General features: G+C 41.8%; 1 protein-coding gene across 1 annotated transcript in view; it reads right to left on the bottom strand.

Annotated features, from left to right (window-relative positions):
* The window catches only part of LOC137428759 (uncharacterized), a 99625-nt gene that overhangs the window by 63242 nt on the left and 22679 nt on the right, over positions 1-13704 (bottom strand). Inside the window, exons 2-6 of the mRNA XM_068118655.2 lie at positions 9437-9546; positions 8284-8529; positions 7321-7566; positions 3090-3219; positions 2730-2854 (exon numbers count right to left, since the gene is read on the bottom strand). Of these exons, the coding sequence (XP_067974756.2) occupies positions 2730-2854; positions 3090-3219; positions 7321-7566; positions 8284-8529; positions 9437-9518 (829 nt within the window). The 5' untranslated portion in view covers positions 9519-9546. The remainder of the gene's footprint in view (positions 1-2729; positions 2855-3089; positions 3220-7320; positions 7567-8283; positions 8530-9436; positions 9547-13704) is intronic.

Here is a 13704-nt window from a genome sequence, read left to right as displayed (position 1 = left end):
TCCAATCATTGATTTAGCATAGCGCGATTTGGTCAACGTCGGATGGAATCGGGTGAGTTGGGGAAGAATCGGGGGAACTGTTAGGTCGCGGCAATACCACCGCTCGGTAAATAACATCTAATCCGCGATCCGTAACAATATATTTGTGTGTGTGTGTGTATGTATATATTTGTGTGTGTGTGTGTGTATGTATATATTTCTGTGTGTGTGTGTATGTATATATTTGTGTGTGTGTGTGTATGTATATATTTGTGTGTATGTATATATTTGTGTGTGTGTGTGTGTATGTATATATTTGTGTGTGTGTGTGTATGTATATATTTGTGTGTGTGTGTGTATGTATATATTTGTGTGTGTGTGTGTATGTATATATTTCTGTGTGTATGTATATATTTGTGTGTGTGTGTGTGTATGTATATATTTGTGTGTGTGTGTATGTATATATTTGTGTGTGTGTGTATGTATATATTTGTGTGTGTGTGTGTATGTATATATTTGTGTGTGTGTGTATGTATATATTTCTGTGTGTATGTATATATTTGTGTGTGTGTGTGTATGTATATATTTGTGTGTGTGTGTATGTATATATTTGTGTGTGTGTGTATGTATATATTTGTGTGTGTGTGTGTGTATGTATATATTTCTGTGTGTGTGTGTATGTATATATTTGTGTGTGTATGTATATATTTGTGTGTGTGTGTATGTATATATTTGTGTGTGTGTGTGTATGTATATATTTCTGTGTGTGTGTGTGTCTGTATATATTTGTGTGTGTGTGTGTATGTATATATTTGTATGTGTGTATGTATATATTTGTGTGTGTGTGTGTATGTATATATTTCTGTGTGTGTGTGTGTATGTATATATTTCTGTGTGTGTGTGTGTATGTATATATTTGTGTGTGTGTGTGTATGTATATTGTTGCGAATATGGAATTTGGCCTCCATATCCGCTTGTAAATATTCCCCTATTTTCTCCAATACTCCCCAACTTTCCCCAATCCCCCATTCCCTAGTCCCATTGCATGTAAACAACAATCAGTAGAGCCGACCTTCCCCTTATTCCCCCATTAAATGTCGTGCCCAGGTCCACCGCACCACACGTAGACAACTTTCGGACATCTTCCTAGTTATTCTTAATCTATGTCAGTTAAGGCCTCGTTTCCATTAATTATGACTCTTCGTTGCACCAGAATGTGATTATATGGCATCAGTAGTGAGTTTAGGACCTTTCCCATACCTCCTCCCATCTTCTTCCCCAAACAACAACAATAACAACAACTACAACAACAATTACAACTACAACTACGACTACAACAACAGAGGGGCGGGGAGTGTGCGTCCTCACACCGGCTCGGTTACCCGCCATGACCATGCGCTCCACGGCGTTACCCCGAAGGGGCTGGCTGTCAGCTCCTCGTCAGGGGCGGAGCCAGTAACCCCCCCACGCACCCAATGAGAAGCAACGTGCCGATTCCATCTGGGGCGGAGCTAACGAGCCGAGGGCGTGTCACTCCCCGCCGGATATACGCGGCCCCGCGCCGGACGTGACGACAGATGCGCCTCAGCTTGGAGAGAGAAGCCACCGCCACCCCCAGCGCGACGATACCTCCCCGCATCTTTGGACCGGACCGGACCGTACTGTACCCTGCCCCGAGCCCAGGAGGACCTGGAGCCATCGATACCCGCTTTCCTGTCATCAACCCCCGTGTGAGTCAGCCGTTGTCCCGTTTGTCTGTCGTCTGTCCGGGGTTAATATAAGAGTGTGTCTAAGTGCCTGTCTTTCTGTGATTATACCTCTAGCCCCTGTAATCTGACCTTTCCGTACGAATATAATCTCCTCCGGAGGTCTTGAGAATTGAAACATTGGTGTCGTATTGTGTTATTGTAATCCAGCCGGGTGTCTTCTTTTTCTTATTGAGCCAGCATCGCGCGACTAGTCAACGTTCGGGCACAATCGGGTAACTTGTGCAGACGTGGTCATACCATAAAACCGCTCGGTAAATAACATCCAAGCCACGTCTGTAACAATATATTTGTGTGTGTGTGTATGTATATATTTGTGTGTGTGTGTGTATGTATATATTTCTGTGTGTGTGTGTGTATGTATATATTTGTGTGTGTGTGTGTGTGTATGTATATATTTCTGTGTGTGTGTATGTATATATTTCTGTGTGTGTGTGTATGTATATATTTCTGTGTGTGTGTGTATGTATATATTTGTGTGTGTGTGTGTGTATGTATATATTTCTGTGTGTGTGTGTGTATGTATATATTTCTGTGTGTGTGTGTGTGTATGTATATATTTGTGTGTGTGGCCATAAAGCATAACATAACATTATCTTTTCTAACTTCCCCTCCTCCTCCTCCTCCCGTTTTCACCCTCCTCAACCCTTCTCTCCCCATCTCCTCCCCTTCCTCCTTTCCATTAATTCTCCCCACATCCCTCCTCCCCTCACACCATCCCTCCCCCATTTACCTCCTTGCATCATCCCTCCGCTCCTCCTTCCACTCCTGTCCTCTCCCATTCCTCTTCCTCCCACTCCCTCGTCTTCCTCCCTCCCCCTCCTCTCCTCTCCCCTCCCCTCCTCTCACACCCCCCCTCCTCTCACTCCCCCACCCTCTCACTCCCCCACCCTCTCTCCTAATATTCTCATCAACAAAGCGATTTCGTTGCCCGGAAATACTGGGTACCTTTGCTAGTTTATAATAAACGGTACTAGGCCTCACCAAAGGTCCGTTTCATCTCAAAGTGGTTGGTTGCTTCTGATAGCAAGGTAACAAGTCCTTCAGTGTCATTGGCTCCCATGATACTGAGTCGGCACTCGGATGTAGTCAGCAGGAAGTCGTATGACCTGGAAACACAGGTATGGCTGCTCCACAGTATTCGTCCATTATACATCCTCAGTGTAACATTCCTTGCCCGGTTGGTACGTTAAGCGTGGTGGCTCATGGTGCGGGGAACCCATGTTCACATTACATCGACCACATGTGATTGCTCATCGACAAAATTTGCATATTGCAATGCGCAATGATGATGTAATAACAAGAAGTCAACAAAAGGTGTTTTTCCACGTGTACATTGTTCACCTGCAGACAAAATCCGTTGCATTCAAACAAAGCTCGGCACATTCTCCAGGTAACGTCTGCGGGATGATGTTCTCGTATGGTCCACCGATTGCTGCATTGGCCGTCGCTATGAATGACCTTTCTGGAGGAGCTGAGGGTGAGAAAGATCGGACGTGGTTGCTTCGGTGAGCAAATTCCAACCTCGTCAATACGCACGGACGGAGCATGATGATGTCGCACGTAACCGCTTGCTTGTCCTTCATGATTGTCTTACACAAATGGGATATTGCTAAGCAATCATAAGAAACATGCTACGTAACACAATTTCTAAAGTTTTCATAGATGTCAATAAAATAGTTCGAAAGTTATCAAGGATCAATTTCAGCTCTGGTTGTTAAGCGCAAATTTTTTCTTTAGTACCATGTGGGAAGATCTTGTTGGATTGTCTACAGGTCCGCACACTCACCTTTAACCTGTCTAGTCTGGGCCCACGAATGGATGTTAAGCTGGGTGTCTGGTCTGCTCGCATTATTAATACTAGGACGTGCCCGTACGTGGGTGCCCGTTCCTTGCCAAAAAAAAAAAAAAAAATGTCTTCGCCCATGCATGCATGGGCGTGCCCATGGGCCCATGGGCGTGCCCGTAAGTGCGTGATGTGACCGTACAATGAATGTATCGTCCCGACGCCGCAGCTCGGATGGCGCTGCAGTTAATCGGGCCTGTATCGGCAGAGTTATTATAAACGTGTACTACAATCGATCGTACCTTACAGCGTCTGCTCGCCACGTTCAGCATCAGTACGTCGTCACTATGACTATCCGTAAGTCCGGAAGTGACGTCCTCATTTGACTGTCCGGAAGGTCGCATATCGCAGTTACGATGAATCGCAAATTAGTTTTAATTAGTTTTAAAACATAGTTTAACGCCAACATAGCGCCAACATAGTTTGCCAACGTGAAATAAATGAATACGCTCTCAAATGTGCCGTCCGAGGCAGAGTCTGTTCGCCACGTTCGGCACACGTGATAGCTCGCTGCTCTCTGATTGGTTGAATCGTTTTTTGGACATAGCTCGGTAACTACTTGTCCGATTAATATGAAACCTTGAAAAGGCACATCCTCAGGTCCCCAGCAATATAGCTGGCAAGTTTCAAGTATATCGGACCCGTGGTTGTCGAGAAACAGCGGTCACAGACACACATACACACACACATACACACACACATACACACACACATACACACACACATACACACACACATACACACAGAGATTACTGGAATTATAGATAGATTATTATTTTTTGTATACAAGATCGAGGCTCGTGTAAGAGCTAACATTAATGACACAAAAAATAAACGGACACATAAGACATAATAAAGGGAACGGGAGACAAGATGGGGAGAGAGGAGGAAGCACACAAGTTCAACATTTGAGAGCAGGGACATCGGGAGATCTGTGGGAGGGAGAGCGCTTGGGGGGAGGAGGCGTGGGAAGGCGGGGAGGGGTGGGAGAGGTAAAAAAAAAAACAACACATGGACACTGCTCGTACTTCCAGGAAAGAGGTTGGTATTTCAAAAAAGTGGATCTGGGGTGAATTAATGGGGGTAGAAAAGATCAAGGTTTTGGATGGGGGGAGAAAAGATCAAGGTTTTGGATGGGGGATAAGAGATTTTTTTTCTTTTTTTTTTTGTTATATACAAGATCGACGCTCATGAAAGAGCTAACATTAATCACACATAAAGTCAAACCGACACATAAAACACAAAATAAGGGGAGCGGTAGACAAGATGGGGAGAGAGGGGGAAGGACACAAACACAACATTTGAGAGCAGGGACATCGAGAGAAATGTGGGAGGGGGAGGGCTTCGGGGGAGGTGGGAGAGGTATAAAACATATGGACACTGCAAGGACTTCCAGGAAAGAAGTTGTTATTTCAAAAAAGTGGATCTGGGGTGAATTATCAGGGGTAAAAAAGATCAAGGTTTTGGATTGGGGAAGATAAGAGATGGTGGTGAACAGCTGTTTTAAAGACCTGGAGGGAGGAGTGGGATTGAAGTGAGCATGGGAGTTTGTTCCAGAGGCGGGAGAAAAGAGGAATGAAAGAGTGAAGGTGAGCAGAGAGCCGAGATTTTGGCAGTTTAACCATAAGAGGGTGGCTGGCAGATCTTGTGCGACCTGTAGGAATATTTGGGGGACAGAGCACAGATAGAGCTGGGGGAGCAAGGCCAGAGAGGAGTCGGTAGAAGACATTGTATTTATTTATTTTAAGACATGTTTATTAAGACATATTTTTAAGACATATTATAAGAAAAAGAAGACATATTTTTAAGACATATTATAAGAAGAAGAAGACATATTTTTGATTGTATTTATTTATCCATCCATTTGCTCGACCAAGATTCCACTTTACATACCGGTATGCATTCTTACATACGGTACGCACAGTAAATATATACTCGTGCAGTCTGCTTACACATTGTAAGCAATAACAAATCGTGCTTCATACGTACGTAGGTACATAATAAATAGAAACTTTATGATTGTAGGCAAGCATCTCCGACCTCCTGCATGATATCAATAAAGGTATTTATTTCACAGTTCATAATTATAGAAATTACAACCTTCAAATGCTAGATATCGAATGAGTTTTTTTTTTTACGGACGCGTTTATGGTTTTTTAACGGGAATTTTCATTTGCAGACGCTTTCCAACAGATCTGTGGTTTTACTGGTGTATCGGCTTTGATGCCTGCTGGCATGCAATAATTTCAGTTTCTACATCATGCAGAAGGTACCAAGCATTAATATCAGTCAGTTAGAGAGTCAATGGTTAGAATGAGCTATATGTATGTATAAAATTGGTATTCCCAGAGGAGATCTGTGTGACAAGGTTGCAGCTTGACATTGTCATCTGGTCAGGTGCAATAAGACAGGTCATCTTCGGGGAATTGTCTCTACCTTGGGAAGAGAACATTGACGAGGTGCATGAGAGGAAGAGAGGCAGAGTACAGTGAGCTGGAGGCAGAGTGCCGGGAGAAGGGTTGGCGAGTTTCTTATCAGCCTTTTGAGGTGGGGTGTAGAGGACATATTGGCAATTCCTTTTCTGCATTTCTTGCTCGGCTTGGAGTGTGTGGGACGGAAATAAGGAGGATGTGTGACAGAGTGGCCCAGGTTGCCTTGAAAGGCTCACTTTGGATTTGGAGGAAGTTTATGGAGGCACGTCGAACGGTGTAGATTGAGGTTGTGGGTGGTGGTTCATTTCAGTCTAAAGGGGTCGTGACTGAGCATGGAAGAGAAATGGAAATGTGTGAATGGTGTGTGTGTGTGCGTGTGTGTGTGTGTGTGTGTGTGTGTGTGTGTGTGTGTGTGTGTGTGTGTGTTGCAGGAGTGGGTGTGGTTTTGCATCAATGTGTTTTTGTTTGAGTGGTGCATGTTGTAAGGATAGATGGTCGTTTTTTTTTTTTTTTTTGGTGAGTGAGTGGATGAGGGGCTGTGGATTCTGGGAGTGGAGGCGGTTTTGTTGTTGTAGTCTGTGTTCTCACTGGCTGGGGGTGGGGGTATGTACGCATCCAGGTGGAGGCGTATGTGCCCCTGCTGGCCCACCTTAGCTGACCGTATCGAGGTTGAAGGGCCGAAACGGGATGAGCTGAGGACCTCGACTGAGGACCCGGTCAGTGAGGCACACTTGTGACCAGGTGTGTTTTGAAATTATATATATATATATAATATTTTCAATTGTTTGTGTGTGTGTGTGATTGTTCATTGTTCTTTCATGGCCAAACTGTAGCACCTCGAAGCCCAGATATTTGAGTGTGCGTACGTACGTCAGAATCTGGGAAAGGTTTTAAGCTGCCACTCATCGGCCTTGACGTCCGTATTGAGAACAAAAATGGCTGTTATATAAAATATGTATTTGGATGTGAGGCCAGGTAGTGCTGCTTCTGGCCTGCAGGCAAAAGGTAACCACAACAAGGTGAATAACTCCATAGCTTTTCAATGTCTAACACTCCTGAAACCACGGCCAGGAAGAGCTCACCTTGCCGAGCAGCCCCTCTAGCACATGTACACAAACATACATATATATATATTTTTTTTTTTTTAAAGAAACAGGAAGTAAATTCCTGCGTGGGGCTAGTGTGAAAAAATTCTGACTCAACCCGGGATATGTGTATATTGCAGTTATATAAATTATAATATAGTTCTAGAAATATATAATATATACGAGAATCCTGCACAACAAAACAAACTCACTGATGAACTCGTAGTGCATTATTGGCAGAACGAAGTTGCGAGAGATCCCGCCGTGGAGCGCAGCCAAGGAGCCACTTAGTTCGCAAGTCTTCGTTGGTATTTCGTAGTCAAATGACTTGCAGATGAAGCGTTTCTCATCCAAGCACAGGCTCGCGCAGTCCGACAACGAGACATCTACATAGGTGCCCTGTGCCCCACCTGGGATGGCACCTTGTCCAAAGGGTAGGAACAGCGCCAAGGGTCCACCTGTCAATGGTATTTAGAAGTGTGTGCGGGAGTTTAGAGTTCGGAAGTAATAAGGAACAAATTAAATGATTAGGTCTTCTTTCGAGAAGGTGTATTTCGTATCTTTAACATTTACTCCTTTTATGACCAAAAATGACTCAATAGCAGTTATGGCTTTTTGGTACAAGGCAAATTGGACTTTGCGGCCTAAAATAGGTCCTCTTTGCAGCGACATCTTTACTACGTATGCAAATATGGCGGATTTTTTTAGATCTTCCCACCCATCCCCTAATATGTAACGGTTCCAATTCCCTGCCCCAACCCACCCAAACAAGCATAGATCACTCTATCCAAAAAATACGTTCCCAATATGGGAATAGATGGCCCGTTCCCATAATCGTACAATCTCCATCCACTGCCACAGATGTTTAGTGAAGAAATTGACTTCTTTCCTGGAAGTCCTAGCTGTGCCCATGTGTTTTTTTTTTACCTCTCCCACTCCCACCCTTCCCGTGCCTCTTCCCCCCAAACCCCCTCCCTCCCACAGATCTCCTGATGTCCCTGCTCTCAAATGTGGTACTTGTTGTGCTTCCCTCTCTCTCCCCATCTTGTCTCCCGCTCCCTTTATTTCGTCTTATGTGTCCATTTTCTTTTTTTTGTGATCAATGTCAGCTCTTACACGAGCCTCGATCTTGTATACAAAAATAAAATAAAAAACAACCAGAAAATTCCACATACCATCCAGTCGTGCATAGTGGTCAAACTGCAGTGAGGAGGTGAGTCCTCCAGCCTCCTCGGCACCTCTGTCGTGTAGGAGGCACACCTGAGTTTCCAACAAGTAGTCAAACGAGTGGCAGTCAAACGAAAGCTCAGATAGGCAAGCACGAGCACAAAGAGATGGAGAAATGCCCGATAGGTGGACTCGAGGCCTGGTCATTTGAAGAACGTGTCGTGGAATGCGCTGGAACTTTGTCCGAGCTGGGTCTGTGGGTAAAGTTACAAGTGGACAATGAAGGCTGACCCTCATATAATGGCCTAAACTATGACTGGAGCTCAGATGTTGCTCGATAAATACTTATGCTGTCTGGTCGAGGGTTTAGGCCTGGTAATCCACCAAACAAAAGTGAATAGCCTGACAATATCACAAACAAACTCAACTTGGAGTATTTAAAAATGTAAAATAAATAAATAAATAAATACCCCTCCACCTCCATCCCCTTTTGATTGCAGATCAATGGCAATCGGTGGAGCACGTACCTCCACCAGGTTGAACAGTTTATGTTTTGTATCCCACTGATGCACTGGATATGGATCCCGACTCGAACCTGAATCTATCCTGACCTGAACCTAAATCTCTGATCCACCAAGTTTCCCCCAAATCCAGCCACAACTTTTTGAGATATCGTGCTATATTAATTGGTTTGGCCCCATCTCAAATGTGAAGAATCACTTTTTAAAAAAAATTCGTATGAATGATCGTTTTATTCATACGAATTTATTTTTTTTTTAAATTTTTTAAAATTTATTTAAATTAAATTTAAATTTATTTAAATTTAAATTTAAATTTAAATTTATTTAAATTTAAATTTTAAATTTAAAATTTTTAAATTTTAAAATTTTAAAAAACAATTCGTATCCGGATCCGAATTCGGATCTTCACCAAAATTGAATAACCTCTTCCTTGTTACACACCCAATGTGTCCACCAAGTTTTGTCCAAATCCAGCCACAACTTTGTGGGATATCCTGCTCACAGACAAACAGCCAGAGAAGGGTGAAACATAAACTCCATCCAACTTCCGGGTGGAGTTAAAAACAAACAAACAAGAATTAGCTGCAGAATCATTCTTGGTGATTTAGAGAAAACAAGGTGCGTAGTCAGGTAACATTACCTTCGTGGTTGTGCACCCTGGGGATACAAGCCAGCAGATTGATCTGGTTGATCAGGAGAAACAAAGGTGCGCGGTGAAGCATTGCTGTTTGTTCTTGGATAGATGAGCACCTTTGAATGACAAAGAAAACAAGAATTACTCATGAAGTTGCAGAACAACTTTCATTGATCAACTGATTATTATCAGCCCCCATTGGACTTCGTCCAAAAAAGGGGCTTATGGATTGGGGTCTTGTCCGTCCGCCCGAGCGAGCGTGCGTGCGTACGTGCGTGCGTGCGTGCGTCCGCAACCAGATCTCGGAGATGCATGGACCGATTTTGTTCATACCTGGGAAAACGACAATGCATGACGGTATACATATGCACATCATGGTATACATATGCACATCATGGTATACATATGCACATCATGGTATACATATGCACATCATGGTATACATATGCTCATCATGGTATACATATGCACATCATGGTATACATATGCACACCATGGTATACATGTGCACATCATGGTATACATGTGCACATCATGGTATACATATGCACATCATGGTATACATATGCACACCATGGTATACATATGCACACCATGGTATACATGTGCACATCATGGTATACATTTGCACATCATGGTATACATGTGCACATCATGGTATACATATGCACATCATGGTATACATATGCATATGAAGCACTCTCTACCTGACATGCTAAGGTGGAGGTGATCCTGCCAAAAAACTGCAAAAACGAAGTCACCTATTTTGTATACAGCCCCTTATATGACAAACTTTTTGATCACCCCTTGTACAACCTATTCGGTTCATTAGATACTCGAACGAAAATTGATAGGTGGACGCATGGACAAATATGATGAATCCATAGCATGTTGTCCTTTTTATTTTTTATTTTTTTCAATGTGGGGGGAGGGGAAGGGTGGATTTTGCAAGTATCGTGTTCTACATGACGTCTGCTTGTTTATTCATTTATTTATTTATTTATTTTCTATTTTTTATTTAATTAGGGGAGGGGAAGGGTGGATTTTGCAAGTGTCGTGCTCTGCATGACGTCTTCTTGTTTATTTATTTATTTATTTTCTATTTTTTATTTAATTAGGGGAGGGGAGGGGTGGATTTTGCAAGTGTCGTGCTCTGCATGACGTCTTCTTGTTTATTTATTTATTTATTTATTTTCTATTTTTTATTTAATTAGGGGAGGGGAAGGGTGGATTTTGCAAGTGTCGTGCTCTGCATGACGTCTTCTTGTTTATTTATTTATTTTCTATTTTTTATTTAATTAGGGGAGGGGAGGGGTGGATTTTGCAAGTGTCGTGCTCTCCATGACGTCTTCTTGTTTATTTATTTATTTATTTCTATTTTTTATTTAATTAGGGGAGGGGAAGGGTGGATTTTGCAAGTGTCGTGCTCTGCATGACGTCTTCTTGTTTATTTATTTATTTATTTATTTCCTTTTTTTTTTTTAATTAGGGGAGGGGAAGGGTGGATTTTGCAAGTGTCGTGCTCTGCATGACGTCTTCTTGTTTATTTATTTATTTATTTATTTTCTATTTTTTATTTAATTAGGGGAGGGGAGGGGTGGATTTTGCAAGTGTCGTGCTCTCCATGACGTCTTCTTGTTTATTTATTTATTTATTTATTTTCTATTTTTTATTTAATTAGGGGAGGGGAAGGGTGGATTTTGCAAGTGTCGTGCTCTGCATGACGTCTTCTTGTTTATTTATTTATTTATTTATTTCCTATTTTTTATTTAATTAGGGGAGGGGAAGGGTGGATTTTGCAAGTGTCGTGCTCTCCATGACGTCTTCTTGTTTATTTATTTATTTATTTATTTTCTATTTTTTATTTAATTAGGGGAGGGGAGGGGTGGATTTTGCAAGTGTCGTGCTCTCCATGACGTCTTCTTGTTTATTTATTTATTTATTTATTTTCTATTTTTTATTTAATTAGGGGAGGGGAAGGGTGGATTTTGCAAGTGTCGTGCTCTGCATGACGTCTTCTTGTTTATTTATTTATTTATTTATTTTCTATTTTTTATTTAATTAGGGGAGGGGAGGGGTGGATTTTGCAAGTGTCATGCTCTCCATGACGTCTTCTTGTTTATTTATTTATTTATTTATTTTCTATTTTTTATTTAATTAGGGGAGGGGAAGGGTGGATTTTGCAAGTGTCGTGCTCTGCATGACGTCTTCTTGTTTATTTATTTATTTATTTATTTCCTATTTTTTATTTAATTAGAGGAGGGGAGGGGTGGATTTTGCAAGTATCGTGCTCTCCATGACGTCTTCTTGTTTATTTATTTATTTATTTATTTTCTATTTTTTTTTTAATTAGGGGAGGGGAAGGGTGGATTTTGCACGTATCGTGCTCTGCATGACGTCTTCTTGTTTATTTATTTATTTATTTATTTTCTATTTTTTATTTAATTAGGGGAGGGGAAGGGTGGATTTTGCAAGTGTCATGCTCTGCATGACGTCTTCTTGTTTATTTATTTATTTATTTATTTTCTATTTTTTATTTAATTAGGGGAGGGGAAGGGTGGATTTTGCAAGTGTCGTGCTCTGCAAGACGTCTTCTTGTTTATTTATTTATTTATTTTCTATTTTTTATTTAATTAGGGGAGGGGAGGGGTGGATTTTGCAAGTGTCGTGCTCTCCATGACGTCTTCTTGTTTATTTATTTATTTATTTATTTTCTATTTTTTATTTAATTAGGGGAGGGGAAGGGTGGATTTTGCAAGTGTCGTGCTCTCCATGACGTCTTCTTGTTTATTTATTTATTTATTTATTTTCTATTTTTTATTTAATTAGGGGAGGGGAAGGGTGGATTTTGCAAGTATCGTGCTCTCCATGACGTCTTCTTGTTTATTTATTTATTTATTTATTTTCTATTTTTTTATTTAATTAGGGGAGGGTAAGGGTGGATTTTGCAAGTATCGTGCTCTACATCACGTCTTCTTGTTTATTAATTAATTTATTTATTTCATATTTTCTTATTTAATTAGAGTGCATTAAATCTTTTTGATATTAAATCCCATATTTTCTTTTTTTTCTTTTTTTACTCAATTGGACTGCAGTCCAGTTGAGTTCATCACATACTGAACCCTCCGGCGTCCGTCATCTGTCGTCGTCGTCGTCTGTCGTCCGTTAACTTTTCGACGTTAACACTCCAGCGTCTACAAATATTAACCGATTCTGATCAAACTTGACATGCAGCATCCTTACCCCAAGGACCAGGTTTGAAAAATGGCGGACTTAGGCGACCATTTTGTTTTTGGTCATGAAAACGACGTTAACACTCTAGCGTCCACAAATATTAACAGATTTTGATCAAACTTAGAATGTTTAACCCTTACCACACAAGGTAGGTTGCTATTGCATTTCAACCCGATCCGTCACAAAATGGCCGCCATAGGCCGCCATATTGTTCTCAGCTCCGAAAAGACATTAAGACTTTATCTTTAAAGTTGTCCAGTCAGTTCAGTTGAGTTCTGCTTCCCTGGAAGCTCTAGTTTTTGTATACATGATCGAGGCTCGTGTAAGAGCTAACATTAATCACAACAAAAAATAACACGGACAAATAAAACATATGATAAAGGGAGCGGGAGACAAGATGGAGAGAGAGGGGGAAGCACACAAGTACAACATTTGAGAGCAGGGACATTGGGAGATCTGTGGGAGGGAGAGGGCTTGGGGGGGGGGGAGGGGCATGGGAAGGGGGTGGGGGGGACTGGAGATTTGCGACGTGATTTCATTAAAGCTTCCTTGCAGGTTCAAACCGACGAATCAAAGGTGACAAACCTGTGAAAACAAGACACAGGCCTTTTCATCCTGGTTCAAGTCTCAAGGATTGAATTTGTAAGACTAATCAAGCACAACAAGCAACAATAAAGCCAAATATACCAAAATACAATTGACGAAGATCAGAGGAAGTAAATGTGGAGATGGTATACACCTCACAATCTCTGGCTCTGCGCACCGTGTCCCTCAAGCAGTGCTCGCGGAGCAAAGGCCTTGCAAACATTCAAACAATGGCGGGTGCTGTACGATCAGAAAGAAGTTTGATCTAAACCACTCAAGTGACCGTTGCAGAAAGTTGTCATGCTCATTGCGCCGTAAAAAGTTTATTTTACCTTGGATGACGTCGGGTCACGTGCACTCGGTCACGTATCTGGATTCTGGATCAGATCCACATAGCTGGAAGGTAAGGTCGTTAAAAGCCACCAGGACCACTCCACGAGCCTCGGATGCCTTTC

Source organism: Myxine glutinosa, chromosome 5, assembly GCF_964187855.1.
Source record: "Myxine glutinosa chromosome 5, kmMyxGlut1.1, whole genome shotgun sequence".
Taxonomy (NCBI): Eukaryota; Metazoa; Chordata; class Myxini; order Myxiniformes; family Myxinidae; genus Myxine; species Myxine glutinosa.
This window is presented reverse-complemented; position numbering and strand designations above follow the sequence as displayed.